The following is a 26927-nucleotide window of genomic DNA, read 5'->3' on the forward strand; positions in this document are numbered from 1 at the left end:
CATCTCATTTCCAGCACATCCACCCTCCTGCACACAACTCTATCCATAACCCATGCCTCGCAACCATACAACATTGTTGGAACCACTATTCCTTCAAACAAGGAATAGAGTGAATTGGAACGATGTGGTATACCACGGCCGACGTGCAGTCAATGGATTGAACCAGGGCATGTGAAGCATCTGGGGTAAACCATGGAAAGTTCTGTGAGGCCTGGATGTGGAAAGGGAGCTGTCATTTTGGTGCATTATTTCATGACAGCTAGAGACTGAGTGTGAATGAAAGCAGCCTTTGTTGTCTTTTCCTAGTGCTACCTCGCGCACATTTGGGGAAGGGGGTTGTTATTTCATGTGTGGTGGGGTGGCGATGGGAATGAATAAAGGCAGACAGTATGAATTATGTACATGTGTATATACGTATATGTCTGTGTGTGTATATATATGTATACGTTGAGATGTATAGGTATCTATATTTGCGTGTGTGGACGTGTATGTATATACATGTGTATGTGGGTGGGTTGGGCCATTTCTTTCATCTGTTTCCTTTAATAAAGTGTGTGAAAGAAGAAAGCTGAGAGTAAATGTGGATAAGAGCAAGGGTATTAGGTTCAGTAGGGTTGAGGGACAAGTCAATTGGTAAGTTTGAAGGGAGAAAAACTGGAGGGAATGATGTGTTTTAGATATCTGGGAGTGGATTTAGCAGCAGATGGAACCATGGAAGTGGAAGTGAGTCACAGGGTGGGGGAGCGGGCGAAGGTTCTGGGACCGTTAAAGAATGTGTGGAAGGTGAGAACGTTATCTCCGAGAGCAAAAGTGGGTATGTTTGAAGGAATAGTGGTTCCAACAAGGTTATGTGGTTGCGAGGCGTGGGCTATAGATAAGGTTGTGCGGAAGAGGGTGAATGTGTTAGAAATGAAAGGTTTGAGGACAATGCGTAGTGTGAGATGGTTTGATCGAGTAAGTAATGAAAGGGTAAGAGAGATGTGTGGTAATAAAAAGAGTGTGGTTGAGGGAGCGGAAGAGGGTGTATTACAATGGTTTGGTCACATGGAGAGAATGAGTGAGGAAAGATTGACCAAGAGGATATATATGTCAGAGGTGGAGGGAACGAGAAGTGGGAGACCAAATTGGTGGTGGAATGATGGCGTGAAAAACATTTAGAGCGATTGGGGCCCGAACATGCAAGAGAGTGAAAGGCGTGCAAGGAATAGAGGGAATTGGAACGATGTGGTATTCCAAGGTCAACGTGCTGTCAATGGATTCAACCGGGCATGTGAAGCGTCTAGATGTGAGGCCTAGATGTGGAAAGGGAGCTGTGGTTTCAGTGCATTAGTGCATTACACATGACAGCTAGAGACTGAATGTGAACAAATGTGGCCTCTGTTGTCTTTTCCTAGCACTACCTCGCGCACATGCAGGGGAAGGGGGGTGTCATTTCATGTGTGGCGGGGTGGTGATGGGAATCGATGAAGGCAGCAAGTATGAACATGTACATGTGTATATATGTATATGTCTTTGTATGTATATGTACGGATACATTGAAATGTATAGTTATGCATATGTGCGTGTGTGGGCGTTTATGTATATGCATGTGTATGTGGGTGGGCTTGGCCATTCTTTTGTCTGTTTCCTTGCACTACCTTTCTAACACGGGAGACAGTGACTAAGTATAATGAAAAAAAAATATTTTTTCAAGAGATACTCTAGATAAACTTTAAAAGGATCATTTTACAAAAAAAAAATCTTGCTCAATAAAAGTGAATTCTGTCCATAAAGGGAGAAAAACAAACATATTTGGGGCTAATGTGCAGTACCTGAACAAGATCCCAAGTCCCAATACTCTCAGTGCTTCTGAAGGCCACCTGGCCTAATATCCTGAAAGGGATAAGATAAAAGAGGATCAGAGCATCCATTCAAATCTCATTTAACCCAACTACATGAGGATTAGGAAGAACTTACGCTCTAACAAGAAGCTGGTCATGGATGAAAAAGACCGTGATGTAGATGGTTGCTGGCAATATGATGAGACACAGAATGTAGGCTACAAGGTGCTTCAACACATTCACCTGACAATGAAGCATTAAGTGCAGTGTAAGTTCAACACAAATATTCTACGTAAATAGATATACAGAAGGAATCAGAGGTAACGTTTTTGGCTGAGATTACATGGGCAATTGAGTACTCTCATGAAGACAAATTCCTTAATGCTACACACACACATACACATACACAAACATGCACATATGGAGGGCATTATGTGTCCTATGAAAAATGCATGTTCATATGTACTATATTTATGTTCATATACCTCTACATTTCACAGTAAGTTCTGTAAAATTGCTGACTTCTCATAATGTGAGCTTGATGGGATTTGACCAGTCTAGATCCTGTTGCTCATGGATGTGAGGTGAAGGGTATTCAACTACTAGTAAGCAAAGTCATTTCCCTATTAGGGATAATCATAGCCAAATACTTCGCATTCCCAGCTACAACACTTGAAGGGCATTATTTGTTCTATGAAAAGTGCATGTTCATATGCACTATTTTTGTGTTTATATACCTCCACATGTGACAATAAGTTTTGTAAAGTCCTGACTTCTGGTAATGTCAGCCTGATGAGATTTGACCAGTCTAGACCCCATTGCTCAGGGACACGAGACAAATAGTATTTGATTACAAGTAATCAAAGTCATTTCCCTATTAGGGGCAGGCATAGCCAAGCATTAAGCATTCCCAGCTACCACACATGGTAAGGGGTTCAAATCCTTGCTGTTGGCAGGCATTATGTAAGTATGAATGGAGAAAAATTACAGGAAGTGAAGTGTACTAGATATCTGGGAGTGGACTTAGCAGCGAATGGAACCATGGAAGCAGAAGTGAGTCACAGGGTGGGGGAGGGGGCGAAAATTCTGGGAGCAATGAAGAACATGTGGAAGGAGAGAACGTTATCTTAAGAGAGCAAAATTGGGTAAGTTTGAAGGAATAGTAGTTCCAGCAATGTTATATGGTTGCAAGGTATGGGCTATAGATAGGGTTGTGCGGAGGAGGGTGGATGTGTTGGAAATGAAATGTTTGAGGACAGTATGTGGTGTGACGTGCTTTGATCAAGTAAGCAATGGAAAGGCAAGAGAGGTGTGCAAAAAAAGAGTGTGGTTGAGAGAGCAGAAGACGGTGTGTTGAAATTGTATGGACATATGGAGAGAATGACTGAGGATAGACTGACAAAGAGGATACATATGACATGTGGAGTGAACAAGGAGAAGCAGGAGACCAAATTGGAGGTGAAAGGATGGGGTGAAAAAAGATTTTGAGTGAATGGGGCCTGAACATACAGGAGGGTGAGAGGCATTCAAGGAATACAGTGAATTGGAAGGATGTGGTATACTGGAGTTAACATGCTGTAAATGGACTGAACCACGGCATGTGAAGCATCTGGGGTAAACCATGGATAGGTCTGTGGAGCCTGGATGTGGATAGGGAGCTGTGGTTTCAGTGTATTACACATGACAGCTAGAGACTGAGTGTGAATGAATGAAGCCTTTTCTGTCTGTTTTCCTGGCACTACCTTGATGAAGCAGGGGGTAGCATTGCTGTTTCCTGTAGGGCAGGGTAGCTACAGGAATGGATGAAAGCAAGCAAGTATGAATATGTACATGTGTATATATGTATATCTCTATGTATGTCTATGTATATGAGTATATGTTGATATGTATATGTATGGATACATGCATGTATGGAATTTCAGTATATATATATATTCTTTTTTATTTTGCTTTGTCGCTGTCTCCCGCACCTGCGAGGTAGCGCCAGGAAACAAACAAAAGAAATGGTCCAACCCACCCCAACACACATGCACACACACACACGTCCACACACGCAAACATACACACCCACACATCCCAACGTACACACATATATACACACACAGACACACACATATACACACATGCACACAATTCACACTGTCTGCCCCTACTCACCCCCATCGCCACCCCGCCACACACGGAATAACATCCCCTCCCCCCTCATGTGCGCGAGGCAGCACTAGGAAAAGACAACAAAGGCCCTATTTGCTCACAGAGCCTCCAGCTGTCATGCAATAATGCCTGAAACCACAGCTCCCTTTCCACATCCAGGCCCCACAGAACTTTCCATGGTTTACCCCAGACGCTTCACATGCCCTGATTCAATCCACTGACAGCACGTCGACCCTAGTCTGCCACATCAATCCAATTCACTCTATTCCTTGCCCGCCTTTCACCCTCCTGCATGTTCAGGCCCTGATCACTCAAAATCTTTTTCACTCCATCTTTCCACCTCCAATTTGGTCTCCCACTTCTCCTCGTTCCCTCCACCTCCGACACATATATCCTCTTGGTCAATCTTTCCTCACTCATTCTCTCCCTGTGACCAAACCATTCAAAACACCCTCTTCTGCTCTCTCAACCACACTCTTTTTATTTCCACACATCTCTCTTACCCTTACATTACTTACTCGATCAAACCACCTCACACCACATATTGTCCTCGAACATCTCATTTCCAGCACATCCACCCTCCTGCACACAACTCTATCCATAGCCCACGCCTCGCAACCATACAACATTGTTGGAAGTACTATTCCTTCAAACATACCCATTTTTGCTTTCCAAGATAATGTTCTCAACTTCCAAACATTCTTCAAGGCTCCCAGAATTTTCGCCCCCTAGCCCATCCTATGACTCACTTCTGCTTCCATGGTTCCATCCGCTGCCAGATCCACTCCCAGATATCTAAAACACTTTACTTCCTCCAGTTTTTCTCCATTCAAACTTACCTCACAATTGACTTGACCCTCAACCCTACTGTACCTAATAACCTTGCTCTTATTCACATTTACTCATAACTTTCTTCTTTTACACACTTTACCAAACTCAGTCACCAGCTTCTGCAGTTTCTCACATGAATCAGCCACCAGCACTGTATCATCAACGAACAACAACTGACTCACTTCCCAAGCTCTCTCATCCACAACAGACTACAAACTTGCCCCGCTTTCCAAAACTCTTGCATTCACCTCCCTAACAACCCCATCCATAAACAAAAAACAACCATGGAGACATCACACACCCCTGCCGCAAACCTACATTCACTGAGAATCAATCACTTTCCTCTCTTCCTACACGTACACATGCCTTGTATCCTCGATAAAAACTTTTCACTGCTTCCAACAACTTGCCTCCCACACCATATATTCTTAATACCTTCCACAGAGCATCTCTATCAACTCTATCATATGCCTTCTCCAGATCCATAAATGCTACATACAAATCCATTTGCTTTTCTAAGTATTTCTCACATACATTCTTCAAAGCAAACACCTGATCCACACATCCTCTACCACTTCTGAAACCACACTGCTCTTCCCCAATCTGATGCTCTGTACATGCCTTCACCCTCTCAATCAATACCCTCCCATATAATTTACCAGGAATACTCAACAAACTTATACCTCTGTAATTTGAGCACTCACTCTTATCCCCTTTGCCTTTGTACAAGGGCACTATGCAAGCTTTCCGCCAATCCTCAGGCACCTCACCATGAGTCATACATACATTAAATAACCTTACCAACCAGTCAACAATAGTCACCCCCTTTTTTAATAGATTCCACTGCAATACCATCGAAACCTGCTGCCTTGCCGGCTTTCATATTCCGCAAAGCTTCACTACCTCTTCTCTGTTTACCAAATTATTTTCCCTAACCCTCTCACTTTGCACACCACCTCGACCAAAACACCCTATATCTGCCACTCTATCATCAAACATTCAACAAACCTTCAAAATACTTACTCCATCTCCTTCTCACATCACCACTACTTGTTATCACCTCCCCATTAGCCCCCTTCACTGAAGTTCCCATTTGCTCCCTTGTCTTACGCACTTTATTTACCTCCTTCCAAAACAGCTTTTTATTCTCCCTAAAATTTAATAATATTCTCTCACCCCAACTCTCATTTGCCCTCTTTTTCACCTCTTGCACCTTTCTCTTGGCCTCTTGCCTCTTTCTTTTATACATCTCCCACTCAATTGCATTTTTTCCCTGCAAAAATCGTCCAAATGCCTCTATCTTCTCTTTCACTAATAATCTTACTTCTTCATCCCACCACTCACTACCCTTTCTAATCAACCCACCTCCCACGCTTCTCATGCCACAAGATCTTTTGTGCAAGCCATCACTGCTTCCCTAAATACATCCCATTACTCCCCTACTCCCCTTACCTCCTTTGTTCTCACCTTTTTCCATTCTGTACTCAATCTCTCCTGGTACTTCCTCACACAAGTCTCCTTCCCAAGCTCACTTACTCTCACCACTCTCTTCACGCCAACATTCTCTCTTCTTTTCTGAAAACCCATACAAATCTTCACCTTCGCCTCCACAAGATAATGATCAGACATCCCTCCAGTTGCACCTCTCAGCACATTAACATCCAAAAGTCTCTCTTTCGCACGCCTATCAATTAACACGTAATCCAATACGCTCTCTGGCCATCTCTCCTACTTACATACGTATACTTATGTATATCTCTCTTTTAAACCAGGTATTCCCAATCACCAGTCCTTTTTCAGCACATAAATCTACAAGCTCTTCACCATTTCCATTTACAACACTGAACACCCCATGTATACCAATTATTCCCTCAACTGCCACATTACTCACCTTTGCATTCAAATCACCCATCACTATAACTCGGTCTTGTGCATCAAAACCACTAACACACTCATTCAGCTGCTCCCAAAACACTTGCCTCTCATGATCTTTCTTCTCATGCCCAGGTGCATATGCACCAATAATCACCCATATCTCTCCATCAACTTTCAGTTTTACCCATATCAATGTAGAATTTACTTTCTTACACTCTATCACATACTCCCACAACTCCTGTTTTGGGAGTAGTGCTACTCCTTCCCTTGCTCTTGTCCTCTCACTAACCCCTGACTTTACTCCCAAGACATTCCCAAACCACTCTTCCCCTTTACCCTTAAGCTTCATTTCACTCAGAGCCAAAACATTCAGGTTCCTTTCCTCAAACATACTACCTATCTCTCCTTTTTTCTCATCTTGATTACATCCACACACATTTAGACACCCCAATCTGAGCCTTCGAGGAGGATGAGCACTCCTCGCATGACTCCTTATTCTGTTTCCCCTTTTAGAAAGTTAAAATACAAGGAGGGGAGGGTTTCTGGCCCCCCGCTCCCGTCCCCTTTAGTTGCCTTCTACGACACTTGAGGAATGCGTGGGAAGTATTCTTTCTCCCCTATCCCCAGGAATCTTTTCTTTTCTTTCATACTATTTGCCATCTTCCGCGTTAGTGAGGTAGCATTAAGAACAGAGGACTGGACCTTTGAAGGAATAACCTCACCTGGCCCCCTTCTCTGTTCCTTCTTTTGGAAAAAAAAATATATATATATATATCCCCAGGGATATATATTTTTTTTTTTTTTTTTTATACTTTGTCGCTGTCTCCCGCGTTTGTGAGGTAGCGCAAGGAAACAGACGAAAGAAATGGCCCAACCCCCCCCATACACATGTATATACATACGTCCACACACGCAAATATACATACCTACACAGCTTTCCATGGTTTACCCCAGACGCTTCACATGCCTTGATTCAATCCACTGACAGCACGTCAACCCCGGTATACCACATCGCTCCAATTCACTCTATTCCTTGCCCTCCTTTCACCCTCCTGCATGTTCAGGCCCCGATCACACAAAATCTTTTTCACTCCATCTTTCCACCTCCAATTTGGTCTCCCTCTTCTCCTCGTTCCCTCCACCTCCAACACATATATCCTCTTGGTCAATCTTTCCTCACTCATTCTCTCCATGTGCCCAAACCACTTCAAAACACCCTCTTCTGCTCTCTCAACCACGCTCTTTTTATTTCCACACATCCCTCTTACCCTCACGTTACTCACTCGATCAAACCACCTCACACCACACATTGTCCTCAAACATCTCATTTCCAGCACATCCATCCTCCTGCACACAACTCTATCCATAGCCCACGCCTCGCAACCATACAACATTGTTGGAACCACTATTCCTTCAAACATACCCATTTTTGCTTTCCGAGATAATGTTCTCGACTTCCACACATTCTTCAAGGCCCCCAGAATTTTCGCCCCCTCCCCCACCCTATGATCCACTTCCGCTTCCATGGTTCCATCCGCCGCCAGATCCACTCCCAGATATCTAAAACACTTCACTTCCTCCAGTTTTTCTCCATTCAAACTCACCTCCCAATTGACTTGACCCTCAACCCCACTGTACCTAATAACCTTGCTCTTATTCACATTTACTCTTAACTTTCTTCTTCCACACACTTTACCAAACTCAGTCACCAGCTTCTGCAGTTTCTCACATGAATCAGCCACCAGCGCTGTATCATCAGCGAACAACAACTGACTCACTTCCCAAGCTCTCTCATCCCCAACAGACTTCATACTTGCCCCTCTTTCCAAAACTCTTGCATTCACCTCCCTAACAACCCCATCCATAAACAAATTAAACAACCATATATATATATATATATATATATATATATATATATATATATATATATATATATATATATATATATATATATATAGGGGATTAAGAATACTTCCCACGTATTCCCTGCGTGTCGTAGAAGGCGACTAAAAGGGGAGGGAGCGGGGGGCTGGAAATCCTCCCCTCTCGTTTTTTTTAATTTTCAAAAAGGAGGAACAGAGGGGGGCCAGGTGAGGATATCCCACAAAGGCCCAGTCCTCTGTTCTTAATGCTACCTCGCTAACGCGGGAAATGGCGAATAGTTTAAAAGAAGAAGAAAATATATATATATATATTTTTTTTTTTATACTATTCGCCATTTCCCGCGATAGCGAGGTAGCGTTAAAAACAGAGGACTGGGCCTTTGAGGGAATACCCTCACCTGGCCCCCTTCTCTGTTCCTTCATTTGGAAAAAAAAAAAAAAACGAGAGGGGAGGATTTCCAGCCCCCCGCTCCCTTCCCTTTTAGTCGCCTTCTACGACACGCAGGGAATACGTGGGAAGTATTCTTTCTCCCCTATCCCCAGGGATATATATATATATATATATATATATATATATATATATATATATATATATATATATATATATATATATATATATTATATTATTTTATTTTATTTATTTTATTCATTATCTCGGAAAGCAAAAATGGGTATGTTTGAAGGAATAGTGGTTCCAACAATGTTGTATGGTTGCGAGGCGTGGGCTATGGATAGAGTTGTGCGCAGGAGGATGGATGTGCTGGAAATGAGATGTTTGAGGACAATGTGTGGTGTGAGGTGGTTTGATCGAGTAAGTAACGTAAGGGTAAGAGAGATGTGTGGAAATAAAAAGAGCATGGTTGAGAAAGCAGAAGAGGGTGTTTTGAAATGGTTTGGACACATGGAGAGAATGAGTGAGGAAAGATTGACCAAGAGGATATATGTGTCGGAGGTGGAGGGAACGAGGAGAAGTGGGAGACCAAATTGGAGGTGGTAAGATGGATTGAAAAAGATTTTGTGTGATCGGGGCCTGAACATGCAGGAGGGTGAAAGGAGGGCAAGGAATAGAGTGAATTGGAGCGATGTGGTATACAGGGGTTGACGTGCTGTCAGTGGATTGAATCAAGGCATGTGAAGCTTCCGAGGTAAACCATGGAAAGCTGTGTAGGTATGTATATTTGCGTGTGTGGACGTATGTATGTACATGTGTATGGGGAGGGTTGGGCCATTTCTTTCGTCTGTTTCCTTGCGCTACCTCGCAAACGCGGGAGACAGCGACAAAGTATAAAAAAAAAAAAAAAAAAACGTATGTAAGTAGGAGAGATGGCCAGAGAGCGTCACTGGATTACATGTTAATTGACAGGCGCATGAAAGAGAGACTTTTGGATGTTAATGTGCTGAGAGGTGCAACTGGAGGGATGTCTGATCATTATCTTGTGGAGGTGAGGTGAAGATTTGTATGGGTTTTCAGAAAAGAAGAGTGAATGTTAGGGTGAAGAGGGTGGTGAGAGTAAGTGAGCTTGGGAAGGAGACTTGTGTGAGGAAGTACCAGGAGAGACTGAGTACAGAATGGAAAAAGGTGAGAACAATGGAAGTAAGAGGAGTGGGGAAGGAATGGGATGTATTTAGGGAATCAGTGATGGATTGCGCAAAAGATGCTTGTGGCATGAGAAGCGTGGGAGGTGGGTTGATTAGAAAGGGTAGTGAGTGGTGGGATGAAGAAGTAAGACTATTAGTGAAAGAGAAGATAGAGGCATTTGGACGATTTTTGCAGGGAAAAAATGCAATTGAGTGGGAGATGTATAAAAGAAAGAGACAGGAGGTCAAGAGAAAGGTGCAAGAGGTGAAAAAGAGGGCAAATGAGAGTTGGGGTGAGAGAGTATTATTAAATTTTAGGGAGAATAAAAAGATGATTTGGAAGGAGGTAAATAAAGTGCGTAAGACAAGGGAGCAAATGGGAACTTCAGTGAAGGGCGCAAATGGGGAGGTGATAACAAGTAGTGGTGATGTGAGAAGGAGATGGAGTGAGTATTTTGAAGGTTTGTTGAATGTGTTTGATGACAGAGTGGCAGATATAGGGTGCTTTGGTCGAGGTGGTGTGCAAAGCGAGAGGGTTAGGGAAAATGATTTGGTAAACAGAGAAGAGGTAGTAAAAGCTTTGCGGAAGATGAAAGCCGGCAAGGCAGCAGGTTTGGATGGTATTGCAGTGGAATCTATTAAAAAAGGGGGTGACTGTATTATTGACTGGTTGGTAAGGTTATTTAATGTATGTATGACTCATGGTGAGGTGCCTGAGGATTGGCGGAGTGCGTGCATAGTCCCATTGTACAAAGGCAAAGGGGATAAGAGTGAGTGCTTAAATTACAGAGGTATAAGTTTGTTGAGTATTCCTGGTAAATTATATGGGAGGGTATTGATTGAGAGGGTGAAGGCATATACAGAGCATCAGATTGGGGAAGAGCAGTGTGGTTTCAGAAGTGGTAGAGGATGTGTGGATCAGGTGTTTGCTTTGAAGAATGTATGTGAGAAATACTTAGAAAAGCAAATGGATTTGTATGTAGCATTTATGGATCTGGAGAAGGCATATGATAGAATTGATAGAGATGCTCTGTGGAAGGTATTAAGAATATATGGTGTGGGAGGCAAGTTGTTAGAAGCAGTGAAAAGTTTTTATCGAGGATGTAAAGCATTTGTACGTGTAGGAAGAGAGGAAAGTGATTGGTTCTCAGTGAATGTAGGTTTGCAGCAGGGGTGTGTGATGTCTCCATGGTTGTTTAATTTGTTTATGGATGGGGTTGTTAGGGAGGTGAATGCAAGAGTTTTGGAAAGAGGGGCAAGTATGAAGTCTGCTGTGGATGAGAGAGCTTGGGAAGTGAGTCAGTTGTTGTTCGCTGATGATACAGCACTGGTGGCTGATTCATGTGAGAAACTACAGAAGCTGGTGACTGAGTTTGGTAAAGTGTGTGAAAGAAGAAAGTTAAGAGTAAATGTGAATAAGAGCAAGGTTATTAGGTACAGTAGGGTTGAGGGTCAAGTCAATTGGGAGGTAAGTTTGAATGGAGAAAAACTGGAAGAAGTAAAGTGTTTTAGATATCTGGGAGTGGATCTGGCAGTGGATGGAACCATGGAAGCGGAAGTGAATCATAGGGTGGGGGAGGGAGCGAAAATCCTGGGAGCCTTGAAGAATGTTTGGAAGTCGAGAACATTATCTCAGAAAGCAAAAATGGGTATGTTTGAAGGAATAGTGGTTCCAACAATGTTGTATGGTTGCGAGGCGTGGGCTATGGATAGAGTTGTGCGCAGGAGGGTGTATGTGCTGGAAATGAGATGTTTGAGGACAATGTGTGGTGTGAGGTGGTTTGATCGAGTAAGTAATGTAAGGGTAAGAGAGATGTGTGGAAATAAAAAGAGCGTGGTTGTGAGAGCAGAAGAGGGTGTTTTGAAATGGTTTGGGCACATGGAGAGAATGAGTGAGGAAAGATTGACCAAGAGGATATATGTGTCGGAGGTGGAGTGAACGAGGAAAAGTGATAGACCAAATTGGAGGTGGAAAGATGGAGTGAAAAAGATTTTGAGTGATCGGGGCCTGAACATGCAGGAGGGTGAAAGGCGGGCAAGGAATAGAGTGAATTGGATTGATGTGTTATACCAGGGTTGATGTGCTGTCAGTGGATTGAATCAGGGCATGTGAAGTGTCTGGGGTAAACCATGGAAAGTTGTGTGGGGCCTGGATGTGGAAAGGGAGCTGTGGTTTCGGGCATTTATTGCATGACAGCTAGAGACTGAGTGTGAACGAATGGGGCCTTTGTTGTCTTTTCCTAGCGCTACCTCGCACACATGAGGGGGGAGGGGGATGGTATTCCATGTGTGTCGAGGTGGCGATGGAAATGAATAAAGGCAGACAGTGTGAATTGTGTGCATGGGTATATATGTATGTGTCAGTGTGTGTATATATATGTGTACATTGAGATGTATAGGTATGTATATTTGTGTGTGTGGACGTGTATGTGTATACATGTGTATGGGGGTGGGTTGGGCCATTTCTTTCGTCTGTTTCCTTTCGTTACCTCGCAAACGCGGGAGACAGCGACAAAGAAAAATAAATAAAATAAATATATATATATAAGTGATCTCTCAACCACATTCTTTTTATTACCACACATCTCTCTTACCCTTTCATTACTTACTCCATCAAACCACCTCACACCACATACTGTCCTCAAACATCTCAATTCCAACACACCCATCCTCCTCTGCACAACTCTATCCATAGCCCATGCCTCCCAACCATATAACATTGTTGGAACCAGTATTCCTTCAAACATACCCATTTTGCTTTCCGAGATAATGTTCTTGCCTTCCACACATTTTTCAACGCTCCCAGAACTTTTGCCCCCTCCCCCACCCTGTGACTCACTTCTGCTTCCATGGTTCCATCTGCTGCCAGATCCACTCTCAGATATCTAAAATACTTCACTTCCTCCAGTTTTTCTCCATTCAGACTCACCTCCCAATTGACTTGACCCTCAACCCTACTGTACCTAATAAACTTACTCTTATTCTTATTTACTCTCAGCATTCTTCTTTCACACACTTTACCAAACTCAGTCACCAGCTTCTGCAGTTTCTCACCCAAATTAGCCATCAGCACTGTATCATCAGTGAACAACAAATGACTCACTTCCCAGACCCTCGCATCCACAACAGATGGGCCACTTGTCCCTCTTTCTAAAATCTTGCATTCACCTCCCTAACAACCCCATCCATAAACAAATTAAACAACCATGAAGACATCACACACCCCTACCACAAACCTACATTCACTGAGAACCAATCACTTTCCTCTCTTCCTACACGTACACATGCCTTACATCCTCGATAAAAACTTTTCACTGCTTCTAACAACTTGCCTCCCACACCATACATTCTTAATATCTTCCACAGAGCATTTCTATCAACTCTATCATATGCCTTCTCCAGATCCATAAATGCTACGTACAAATCCATTTGCTTTTCTATGTATTTCTCACATACATTCTTCAAAGCAAACACCTGATCCACACATCCTCTATCACTTCTGAAACCACACTGCTCTTCCCCAATCTGATGCTCTGTACATGCTTTCACCCTCTCAATCAATACCCTCCCACATAATTTTCAGGAATACTCAACAAACTTATACCTCTGTAATTTGAGCACTCACCTTTATCCCTTTGCCTTTGTACAATGGCACTATGCATGCATTCCGCCAATCCTCAAGCACCTCACCATGAGTCGTACATTTATTAAATATCCTTAATAACCAGTCAACAACACAGTCATTATTATTATCATAATTATTATCATTATTATTACACGATTGCCATTTCCTGTATTAGTGAGATAGTGCCGGGAAAAAGACCAAAAATGGCCTATCCACTCATGTACACATATATATACATAAATGCCCATTTACGCACATATACATATGCATATCAACATATACATACATATACAAAGACATATACATATAATAACCTATACATATTCATACTTGCTTGCCTTCATCCATTCCTGGAGCTACCCTGCTCCACAGTAAACAGCATTGCTAACCCCTGCCTAATCAACTAGTTTCAATGGGGATAAAAAAAACCTGGTTTGATTGCAGACCAATTGCTGCAACCATCATTAGAACTTGCTATGAATGCTTCAGAGTCAGCAATTTGAACTGCTACACCACTAGAAGAGAATACCGATATAAAAATAATAATAATTCAAAACATTATCCCTATAAAGAGTTCATACATTTTTGCACTCTCACATCATACAAAAGTCAAAGAGGTTTGAGTTTCCCCATGCATCACAGCAAAACATGGACAGCAGATGATTTTACTTCTCTGACATCATAATGATATATGAAGCTTGATTCAAGATCTGATATTCCTTAGATCATAATGAATTGGAGATGTTAACTGTTCTTACTTCTCTCACCGGGCAACAAGACAAAGAGGATATTAGTTTTTACATCCATGTACTCCATTGGCAAGGCCTGTGAAACATTACAGTCTTGTATAATTATAAAAAAATACAGGGATGACACTGAATAACCATGATACGGCAATGAAAATATGAGAGAATGTTACCAGAGGACAATGCAGATCACCCAGCTTGTTCCAGAGGTCAAGAGCAGTGTAGAGACCCACCACCAGCACCACAAAAAGTCCCACAAACTTGATGCTCATCACAAATCCAAGCATTACTCCTGTGTAAAGGAGTGATCCCCACCACTCTCTGGAGAAAGACCTGTCCAAGAGAAATTGATTATGTTGCTATCATCCAATAATACAAAATTCACTTACTCCATTCCTCTTACTCCTAGCCTACTTTCCTTACAGTATTTTTAGTCATAAATATTCCTGACAGTTCCTCAACCTCATATCCTTTCTTATACAGTATAATTTTCATAAAACCTCCCACGACACCTTCCTTTCTATTGGTTTTAATCTTATACAGTCTCTTGACACTTCATCATTATCCACACCACATATTCAAAACAATCTCTCTTGCACTAGCCCTTTCTTTTGGCAAAAATCTTGTCACAGGTACTCTCTCTCTCTCTCTCTCTCTCTCTCTCTCTCTCTCTCTCTCTCTCTCTCTCTCTCTCTCTCTCTGTTGTCATACACTACCCAAAGATTCATTTTACAAGGCTCCTGCAGCTTTAAATCAAGACTACAATCAGAAGCAAAATGTGATAGACTCCATCGGAGCAAAAAGTTTTATCTATATATTCTTACTATACTTAATTGCTGTTTCCCACATCATGAGGTAGTGCAAGGAAACAGACAAAGAATGGCCCAACCACTCATATACACATATATACACATATAAGACCATACACGCACATATACATACATATACAATTCAACATTATTTTATATTTTATCACAGTTTGTTGCTGTCTCTCGCATTAGCGAGGTAGCGCAAGTAAACAGTGGAAAGAATGGCCCACCCCACCCACATACACATGTATATACATAAACATCCACACACGCACATATACATACCTATACCTTTCAATGTATACATACATATACATACACAGACATATACATATATACATATGTACATAGTCATACATGCTGCCTTCATCCATTCCCACCGCCAACCCCGCCACACGTGAAATGGTACTCACCTCCCCCACGTGTGCATGAGGTAGCGCTAGGAAAAGACAACAAAGGCCACATATGTTCAAACTCAATCTCTAGCTGTCATGTGTAATGCACCAAAACCACAGCTCCCTTTCCGCATCCAGGCCCCACAAAACTTTCCATGGTTTACCCCTGACACTTCACATGCCCTGGTACAATCTACTGACAGCACATCGACCCCAGGATACCAAATTGTTCCAATTCACTCTATTCCCTACACTACTTTCACCCTCCTGTATGTTCAGGCCCCAATCACTCAAAATCTTTTTCACTCTATCCTTCCACCTCCAATTTGTTCTCCCGCTTCTCCTTCTTCCCTCCATCTCTGACACATTTATCCTCTTTGTTAATCTTTCCTCACTCATTCTCTCCATGTGTCCAAACCATTTTAACACACCCTCTTCTGCTCTCTCAACCACTTTTTTTTATTACCACACATCTCTCTTACCCTTATATTACTTACTCAATCATACCACCTCACACTACATATTGTCCTCAAACATTTCATTTCCAACACATCCACCCTCCTCCACACAACCCTATCTATCGCCCATGCCTCACAACCATATAACATTGTTGGAACCACTATTCCTTCAAATATACCCATTGTTGCTTTCCAAAATAACATTCTCACCTTCCACACATCTCTCTTACCCTTACATTACTTACTTGACCATACCACCTCACACCAGATATTGTTCTCAAACATTTCATTTCCAACACATCCACCCTCCTCCGCACAACCCTATCTATCAACCATGCCTTGCAACCATATAACATTGTTGGAACCACTATTCCTTCAAACATACCCATTTTTGCTTTCCAAGATAATGTTCTCACATTCCATACATTCTTCAACACTCCCAGAACCTTTGCCCCCTCCAACACCCTGTGACTCACTTCTGCTTCCATGGTTCCATCTCCTTCTAAGTCAACTCTAAGATATCTAAAACAATTTGCTTCCTTCAGTTTTTCTCCATTCAAACTTACCTCCCAAATGACTTGTCCCTCAACCCTACTGAACCTAATATCCTTCCTCTTATTCATACTTACTCTCACTTTCTTCTTTCACACACTTTACCAAACTCAGTCACCAGCTTCTGCAGTATCTCACCCGAATCAGCCAACAGCGCTGTATCATCAGCGAACAACAGCTGACTCACTTCCCAAGCCCTCTCATCCACAACTGCATACTTGCCCTTCTCTCCAAAACTCTTGCACTCACCTCCCTAACAACCCCATTCATTAACAAATTAAACAACCATGGAGACATCACACACCCCTGTCACAAACCAACATTCACTGAGAACCAATCACTTTCCTCTCTTCTTAGCTGTACACATGCCTTACATCCTCGATGAGTTGTACACATACCTTACATCCTTGATAAAAACTTTTCACCGCTTCTGGCAACTTACCTCCCATACCATATACTCTTAATACCTTCCGCAAAGCATCTCTCTCAACTCTATCATATGCCTTCTCCAGATCCATAAATACTACATACAAATCCATCTGTTTTTCCAAGTATTTCTAACATACATTTTTCAAGGCAAACACCCGATCCACACATCCTCTACCACTTCTGAAACCATACTGCTCTTCCCCAATCTAATGCTCTGTACATGCCTTGACCCTCTCAATCAATACCCTCCCATATAATTTCCCAGGAATTCTCAACAAATTTATACCTCTATAATTTAAACACTCACCTTTATCCCCTTTGCCTTTGTACAAGGGCACTATGCATGCATTCTGACAATCCTCAGGCACTTTACCATGAACCATACATACATTGAATATCCTCATCAACCAGTCAACAACACAGTCACCCCCTTTTTTAATAAATTCCACTACAATACCATCCAAACCTACTGCCTTGCCAGCTTTCATCTTCTGCAAAGCTTTCACTACCTCTTCTCTGTTTACCAAACCATTCTCCCTGACCCTCTCACTTCGCACACCACCTCAACCAAAACACCCTATATGTGGCAATCTATCATCAAACACATTCAACAAACCTTCAAAATACTCATGCCATCTCCTTCTCACTTCAACACTACTTGTTAATTACCTCCCCCATTAGCCCCCTTCAACGATGTTCCCATTTATTCTCTTGTCTTATGCACTTTATCTACCTCCTTCCAAAACATCATTTTTTTCTCCCTAAAATTTAACGATACACTCTCACCCCAACTCTTATTTGCCCTCTTTTTCACCTCTTGCACCTTTTTCTTTACCTCTTGCCTCCTTCTTCTCAATTCAGGTGAGAAACTGAAGAAGTTGGTGACTGAGTCTGGTAAAGTATGTGAAAGAAGAAAGCTGAGAGTAAATGTGAATGATAGCAAGGTTATTTGGTTCAGTAGGGTTGAGGGACAAGTTAATTGGGAGGTAAGTTTGAATGGAGATAAACTGGAGGAAGAGAAGTGTTTTAGTTAGCTGGGAACTGACTTAGCAGCAAATGGAACCATGGAAGAGGAAGTGAGCCACAAGGTGGGGGAGGGGGTGAAGATTCTGGGAGCGTTGAAGAATGTGTGGAAGATGAGGACATTATTTTGGAGAGCAAAAATGAGTGGATGTGTTGGAATTGAAATGTTTGAGGACAATACGTAGTGTGAGATGGTTTGATCGAGTAAGTAATGAAAGGATAAGAGAGATGTGTGGTAATAAAGAGAGTGTGGTTGAGAGAGCAGAAGAGGATGTGTTGAAATGGTTTGGTCACATGGAAAGAATGAGTGAGGAAAGATTGACAAACAGGATACATGTGTCAGAGGTAGAGGGAATGAAAAGTGGGAGACCAAATTGGAAGTAGAAGGATGGAGGGAAAAAGATTTTGAGCAATCAGGTGAAAGGTGTGCAAGGAATAGAATGAATTGGAACGATGTGGTATACCAGGGTCAATGTGCTGTTAATGGATTGAACCAGGGCATGTGAAATGTCTGGGTTAAACCATGGAAAGTTTTGTGGGGCCTAGATGTGAAAAGGGAGCTGTGGTCTCTGTGCATTACACTTGACAGCTAGAGACTGAGTGTAAACGAATGTGGCCTTTTTGGGCTTTTCCTAGCGCTATCTTGCAGGGAGGATGCTATTTCATGTGACAGGGTGGCGAAGGAAATGGATGAAGGGAGCAAGTATGAATATGTACATGTGTATATATGTATATGTCTGTGTATTTATACGTACATATACTTTAAGATGTATAAGTATGTGTATGTGCGTGTGTGGGCATTTATGTATATATATGTGTACAAGGGTGGGTTGGGCCATTCTTTCGTCTGTTTCCTTGTGCTACCTCGCATTTTGAAGGTTTGTTGAATGTGTTTGGTGATACAGTGGCAGATATAGGATGTTTTAGTCGGGGTGGTGTGCAAAGTGAGAGGGTCAGGGAGAATGGTTTGGTAAACAGAGAAGAGGTAGTGAAAGCTGTGTGGGAGATGAAAGCCGGGAAGGATGGTATTGCTGTGGAATTTATCAAAAAATGGGGGTGATTGTGTTGCTGACTGGTTGGTATGGATATTCAATTCATGTATGGACCTTGGTGAAGTTCCTAAGGATTGGCAGAATGCATGCATAGTGCCACTGTACAAAGGCAAAGGGGATAAAGGTGAGAGTTCAAACTATAAAGGCATAGGTCTGTTGAGTATTCCTGGGAAATTATATGGGAGAGTATTGATTGAGAGGGTCAAGGAATGTACAGAGCATCAGATTGGGGAAGAGCAGTGTGGTTTCAGAAGTGGTAGAGGATGTGTGGATCAGGTGTTTGCTTTGAAGAATGTGTGTGAGAAATACTTAGAAAAACAGATGGATTTGTATGAAGCATTTATGGATTTGGAGAAGGCACATGATAGGGTTGATAGAGATCCTTTGTGGAAGGCTTTAAGAGTATATGGTGTGGGAGGTAAGTTGCTAGAAGCAGTGATAAAGTTTTCACCAAGGATACAATGCATGTGTACCAGTAGGAAGAGAGGAGAGTGGTTGGTTCCCAGTGAATGTCCGTTTGTGGCAGGGGTGTGTGATGTCCCCATAGTAGTTTAATTTGGTCATGGATTGGGTGGTTAGGAAGGTAAATGGAAGAGTTTTGGAGAGAGGGGAGAATATGCAGTCTGATGGGGATGAGAGTGCCTGGGAAGGAAGCCAGTTGTTGTTCGCTGATGATACCACTCTAAGGGCTGAGTCGCGTGAGATACTGCAGAAGTTGGTGACTAAGTCTGGTAAAGTGTGTGAAAGGAAAAAGTTGCGAGTAAATGTGAATAAGAGCAAGGCTATTAGGTTCAGTAGTGTTGAGGGCCTAGTTAATTGGAATTTACGTTTGAATGGGGAAAAATTGGAGGGAGTGAAGTGTTTTAGATATCTGGGAGTGGACTTAGCAACAAATGGAACCATGGAAGCAGAAGTAAGTCATAGGGTAGGGGAGGAGGCAAAGTTTCCAGAATTGATGAAGAATGTGCGGAGGGAGAGAACATTATCTCGGGGAGCAAAAATGGGTATGTTTGAAGGAAATGTATATTTATTATTTTTATTATACTTTGTCGCTGTCTCCCGCGTTTGCGAGGTAGCGCAAGGAAACAGACGAAAGAAATGGCCCAACCCCCCCCCCCATACACATGTATATACATACGTCCACACACGCAAATATACATACCTACACAGCTTTCCATGGTTTACCCCAGACGCTTCACATGCCTTGATTCAATCCACTGACAGCACGTCAACTCCGGTATACCACATCGCTCCAATTCACTCTATTCCTTGCCCTCCTTTCACCCTCCTGCATGTTCAGGCCCCGATCACACAGAATCTTTTTCACTCCATCTTTCCACCTCCAATTTGGTCTCCCTCTTCTCCTTGCTCCCTCCACCTCCGACACATATATCCTCTTGGTCAATCTTTCCTCACTCATTCTCTCCATGTGACCAAACCACTTCAAAACACCCTCTTCTGCTCTCTCAACCACGCTCTTTTTGTTTCCACACATCTCTCTTACCCTTACGTTACTCACTCGATCAAACCACCTCACACCACACATTGTCCTCAAACATCTCATTTCCAGCACATCCATCCTCCTGCGCACAACTCTATCCATAGCCCACGCCTCGCAACCATACAACATTGTTGGAACCACTATTCCTTCAAACATACCCATTTTTGCTTTCCGAGATAATGTTCTCGACTTCCACACATTCTTCAACGCTCCCAGAACTTTCGCTCCCTCCCCCACCCTATGATCCACTTCCGCTTCCATGGTTCCATCCGCTGCCAGATCCACTCCCAGATATCTAAAACACTTCACTTCCTCCAGTTTTTCTCCATTCAAACTCACCTCCCAATTGACTTGACCCTCAACCCTACTATACCTAATAACCTTGCTCTTATTCACATTTACTCTTAACTTTCTTCTTCCACACACTTTACCAAACTCAGTCACCAGCTTCTGCAGTTTCTCACATGAATCAGCCATTAGCGCTGTATCATCAGCGAACAACAACTGACTCACTTCCCAAGCTCTCTCATCCCCAACAGACTTCATACTCGCCCCTCTTTCCAAAACTCTTGCATTTACCTCCCTAACAACCCCATCCATAAACAAATTAAACAACCATGGAGACATCACACACCCCTGCCGCAGACCTACATTCACTGAGAACCAATCACTTTCCTCTCTTCCTACACGTACACATGCCTTACATCCTCGATAAAAACTTTTCACTGCTTCTAACAACTTGCCTCCCACACCATATATTCTTAATACCTTCCACAGAGCATCTCTATCAACTCTATCATGTGCCTTCTCCAGATCCATAAATGCTACATACAAATCCATTTGCTTTTCTAAGTATTTCTCACATACATTCTTCAAAGCAAACACCTGATCCACACATCCTCTACCACTTCTGAAACCACACTGCTCTTCCCCAATCTGATGCTCTGTACATGCCTTCACCCTCTCAATCAATATCCTCCCATATAATTTACCAGGAATACTCAACAAACTTATACCTCTGTAATTTGAGCACTCACTTTTATCCCCTTTGCATTTGTACAATGGCACTATGCACGCATTCCACCAATCCTCAGGCACCTCACCATGAGTCATACATACATTAAATAACCTTACCAGCCAGTCAACAATACAGTCACCCCCTTTTTTAATAAATTCCACTGCAATACCATCCAAACCTGCTGCCTTGCCGGCTTTCATCTCCCGCAAAGCTTTCACTACCTCTTCTCTGTTTACCACATCATTTTCCCTAACCCTCTCACTTTGCACACCACCTCAACCAAAACACCCTATATCTGCCACTCTATCATCAAACACATTCAACAAACCTTCAAAATACTCACTCCATCTCCTTCTCACATCACCACTACTTGTTTTCACCTCCCCATTTGCGCCCTTCACTGAAGTTCCCATTTGCTCCCTTGTCTTATGCACTTTATTTACCTCCTTCCAGAACATCTTTTTATTCTCCCTAAAATCTAATGATACTCTCTCACCCCAACTCTCATTTGCCCTTTTTTTCACCTCTTGCACCTTTCTCTTGACCTCCTGTCTCTTTCTTTTATACATCTCCCACTCAATTGCATTTTTTCCCTGCAAAAATTGGAAAGGAAATGTAGTTCCAACAATGTTATATGGTTGTGAGGCATGGGCTATAGATAGGGCTGTACAGAGGAGGGTGGATGTGTTGGAAATGAAATGTTTGAGGACAATAAGTGGTGTGAAGTGGTTTGATCAAGTAAGTAATGATAGGGTAAGAAAGATGTGTGGTAATAAAAAGAGTGTGGTTGAGAAAGCAGAAGAGAGTGTGTTGAAATGGTTTGGACATATGGAGAGAATGAGTGAGGAAAGATTGACCAAAAGGATATATGTGTCAGAGGTGGGGGGAACAAGGAGAAGTGGGAGACAAAACTGGAGGTGGAAGGATGGAGTGATGAAGATTTTGAGTGATCAGGGCCTGAACATACAGGAGGGTGAGAGGCCTGCAAGGAATTGAGTGAACTGAAACGATGTGGTATACCGGGGTTGACATGCCATCAATGGACTGAGCTAGGGCATGTGAAGCATCTGGGTTAAACCATGGAAAGGTCTGTGGGGCCTGGATGTGGATGGAGAGCTGTGGCTTTGGTGCATTACACATGATCAACCTGCTTCTTTCTACTGCCAAATCTGATAACATTGATTTTCATCACTTTTACTATCAACTTTCTTTCGCAAACTCTTCAAACGCAGAAGTCACTTGTTAATCTGCCACCAGTTCATCAGCAAACTGAAACTAACTCATCTTCTTTACTTTTTCATATTTGTTCTCCATTGTCTGCCTTTGCAAAAATAGTGCCAGGAACACACAAACAATGACCTTATTATCTCACATACATTCTCTTATTGTCATGTATAATGAACTGAAACCAAAGCCTACCATCCAGTTTTGCCCAACATACTATCTATGGTTTCCAGTGATGGCTTTGGATCCTTTGTTCAGCCTACTGTGTACCACATCATTCTAATGTTCAGGCCACAATACTTCACAATCCCTTTCACCCCATTTTTCACATTAGCCCTGTGTCAGGCAATATATCATTATAGGTTGACAGGTAGTCACTTTTCTTTCCTAATGTCCCAAATCTTACTAGCTCAAGTATTTCCCCCTTTTTTCTGTCTTCTATCTTATTGATTCCACCATTGTTTCTAGGCTTACTCAATATCCTTCTACATCTCACTCTCAATATATCAGACATTCAAACCCATTTTTTTGCTCAGTCTCTTCCTTCTATTAGCCTTTACATAATACAAAAGCATGGATTCTCTTCATCTTCTGCTAAGCCTTACCTGTGGGCAACACTGTGCATAAGGCAGCCTTACCTGTGGGCAACACTGTGCATAAGGCAGAGTCCATGGAAAGAGGCAAGGATGAAGAAGAACAGCAGAGGATCCAACAGGATAAACTTGCTCAGGGTGATGGTGCCTACCTCTGTCCATACATAACAAAAGTTAGTCCAATCCTCAAACATTATATTTTTCATTGAACTAGAGGATTTTAATGAAATATAATCACTCAGACACAAAATATAAATTAAATAAATTCTTTATAAAGCATCAGTTTAACACTTTAAGAGAAACATACGCAAGCATCATGTTCAGCAACAAGTGCTAGGTTTACTATAAGGGTAAACTCATCTTAGGCTGGTGTTCTATTTCCTCATGAAAATGTAAAAATGTTGAAACATCACATTCCTTACACAAACTAATTAAATGTAATTAAGACTTGAGCAGCATAATTTGGAACATTTCAAATAGTCATAAAAGATATATATTTATCTTTTCATAACTGGTCGCCATTTCCCGCATCAGCAATGTACCACCAGGAAACAGACAAATAAAGATACAGCCATTCACACAGACACACACAGACAGCGATGCTGTTTTCTGTGGGGCAGGGGAGCGACAGGAATAGACAAAGGCAAGCAAGTAAGAACATGCACATGTGTATGTATGTAATGTCTGCGTATGTGAGCGTATATATATATATATATATATATATATATATATATATGTATATGTTCATAAGCGGGCATTTATGTACATATATGTGTATCTGAGTGGATGGGCCATTCTTCTTCTTCTTCCTGGCGCTACCACACTGACATGGGAAACCAATTGTATGTATATGCTGATATATATATATATATATATATATATATATATATATATATATATATATATATATATATATATATATATATACCTCGCAAACGTGGGAGACAGCGACAAAGCAAAAATATATATATATATATATATATATATATATATATATATATATATATATATATATATATATATATATATATATATATATATATATATATATATATATCTTTTCTTTTCCTTTTAAACTATTCGCCATTTCCCGCGTTAGCAAGGTAGCATTAAGAACAGAGGACTGGGCCTTTTTTGGAATATCCTCACCTGGCCCCCTCTGTTCCTTCTTTTGGAAAATTAAAAAAAAAAAAAAAAAACGAGAGGGGAGGATTTCCAGCCCCCCGCTCCCTCCCCTTTTAGTCGCCTTCTACGACACACAGGGAATACGTGGGAAGTATTCTTAATCCCCTATCCCCAGGGATAATATATATATATATATATATATATATATATATATATATGCAAGAGTCCTGGAAAGAGGGGCAAGTATGAAGTCTGTTGGGGATGAGAGAGCTTGGGAAGTGAGTCAATTGTTGTTCGCTGATGATACAGCGCTGGTGGCTGATTCATGTGAGAAACTGCAGAAGCTGGTGACTGAGTTTGGTAAAGTGTGTGGAAGAAGAAAGTTGAGAGTAAATGTGAATAAGAGCAAGGTTATTAAGTACAGTAGGGGTGAGGGTCAAGTCAATTGGGAGGTGAGTTTGAATGGAGAAAAACTGGAGGAAGTGAAGTGTTTTAGATATCTGGGAGTGGATCTGTCAGCGGATGGAACCATGGAAGCGGAAGTGGATCATAGGGTGGGGGAGGGGGCGAAAATTTTGGGAGCCTTGAAAAATGTGTGGAAGTCGAGAACATTATCTCGGAAAGCAAAAATGGGTATGTTTGAGGGAATAGTGGTTCCAACAATGCTGTATGGTTGCGAGGCGTGGGCTATGGATAGAGATGTGCGCAGGAGGATGGATGTGCTGGAAATGAGATGTTTGAGGACAATGTGTGGTGTGAGGTGGTTTGATCGAGTAAGTAACGTAAGGGTAAGAGAGATGTGTGGAAATAAAAAGAGCGTGGTTGAGAGAGCAGAAGAGGGTGTTTTGAAATGGTTTGGGCACATGGAGAGAATGAGTGAGGAGAGATTGACCAAGAGGATATATGTGTCGGAGGTGGAGGGAACGAGGAGAAGAGGGAGACCAAATTGGAGGTGGAAAGATGGAGTGAAAAAGATTTTGTGTGATCGGGGCCTGAACATGCAGGAGGGTGAAAGGAGGGCAAGAAATAGAGTGAATTGGAGTCATGTGGTATACAGGGGTTGACGTGCTGTCAGTGGATTGAAGCAAGGCATGTGAAGCGTCTGGGGTAAACCATGGAAAGCTGTGTAGGTATGTATATTTGCGTGTGTGGACGTGTGTATGTACATGTGTATGGGGGGGGGGTTGGGCCATTTCTTTCGTCTGTTTCCTTGCGCTACCTCGCAAACGCGGGAGACAGCGACAAAGTATAAAAAAAAAAAAAAAAAAAAATATATATATATATATATATATATATATATTAGTGAAAGAGAAGAGAGAGGCATTTGGACGATTTTTGCAGGGAAAAAATGAAATTGAGTGGGAGATGTATAAAAGAAAGAGACAGGAGGTCAAGAGAAAGGTGCAAGAGGTGAAAAAAAGGGCAAATGACACTGGGGTGAGAGAGTATCATTAAATCTTAGGGAGAATAAAAAGATGTTCTGGAAGGAGGTAAATAAAGTGCGTAAGACAAGGGAGCAAATGGGAACTTCAGTAAAGGGGCGCAAATGGGGAGGTGATAACAAGTAGTGGTGATGTGAGAAGGAGATGGAGTGAGTATTTTGAAGGTTTGTTGAATGTGTCTGATGATAGAGTGGCAGATATAGGGTGTTTTGGTCGAGGTGGTGTGCAAAGTGAGAGGGTTAGGGAAAATGATTTGGTAAACAGAGAAGAGGTAGTAAAAGCTTTGCGGGAGATGAAAAAGCTGGGAAGGATGGTATTGCTGTGGTATTTATAAAAAAATGGGGGTGATTGTGTTGCTGACTGGTTGGTATGGATATTCAATTGCATGTATGGACTTGGTGAAGTTCCTTAAGGATTGGCAGAATGCATGCATAAGTGCCACTTGTTACAAAAGGCAAGGGGATAAAGGTGAGAGTTCAATATAAAGGCATAGGTTGTTGAGTATTCCTGGGAAATCTATCTGGGAGTGTTTGATTGAGAGGGTCTGGAATGTACATGAGCATAGATTGGGGAAGAGCGTGTGTTTCAGAAGTGGTAGAGGATGTGTTGGATAGGTGTTTGCTTGAAGAAATGTGTTTATTGTGAGAAATAACTTAGAAAAAACCGAATGGATTTGTATGAAGCATTATGGCATTTGGAGGGAAGGCACATGATAGGTGATAGAGATCCTTGGTGTGGAAGGCTTAAGAGTATATGGTGTGGGAGGTAAGTTGCTAGAAGAAGCAGTGATAAAG

At 42.0% G+C, this 26927-nt stretch overlaps 1 protein-coding gene across 1 annotated transcript in view; it reads right to left on the minus strand.

The window, feature by feature from the left end:
• The window catches only part of LOC139753120 (protein O-mannosyl-transferase 2-like), a 177992-nt gene that overhangs the window by 83483 nt on the left and 67582 nt on the right, over positions 1–26927 (minus strand). The window contains exons 7-9 of the mRNA XM_071669215.1: positions 23612–23720; positions 14686–14845; positions 1957–2063 (exon numbers count right to left, since the gene is read on the minus strand). Of these exons, the coding sequence (XP_071525316.1) occupies positions 1957–2063; positions 14686–14845; positions 23612–23720 (376 nt within the window). The remainder of the gene's footprint in view (positions 1–1956; positions 2064–14685; positions 14846–23611; positions 23721–26927) is intronic.

Source organism: Panulirus ornatus, chromosome 14 (genome assembly GCF_036320965.1).
Source record: "Panulirus ornatus isolate Po-2019 chromosome 14, ASM3632096v1, whole genome shotgun sequence".
Classification (NCBI taxonomy): Eukaryota; Metazoa; Arthropoda; class Malacostraca; order Decapoda; family Palinuridae; genus Panulirus; species Panulirus ornatus.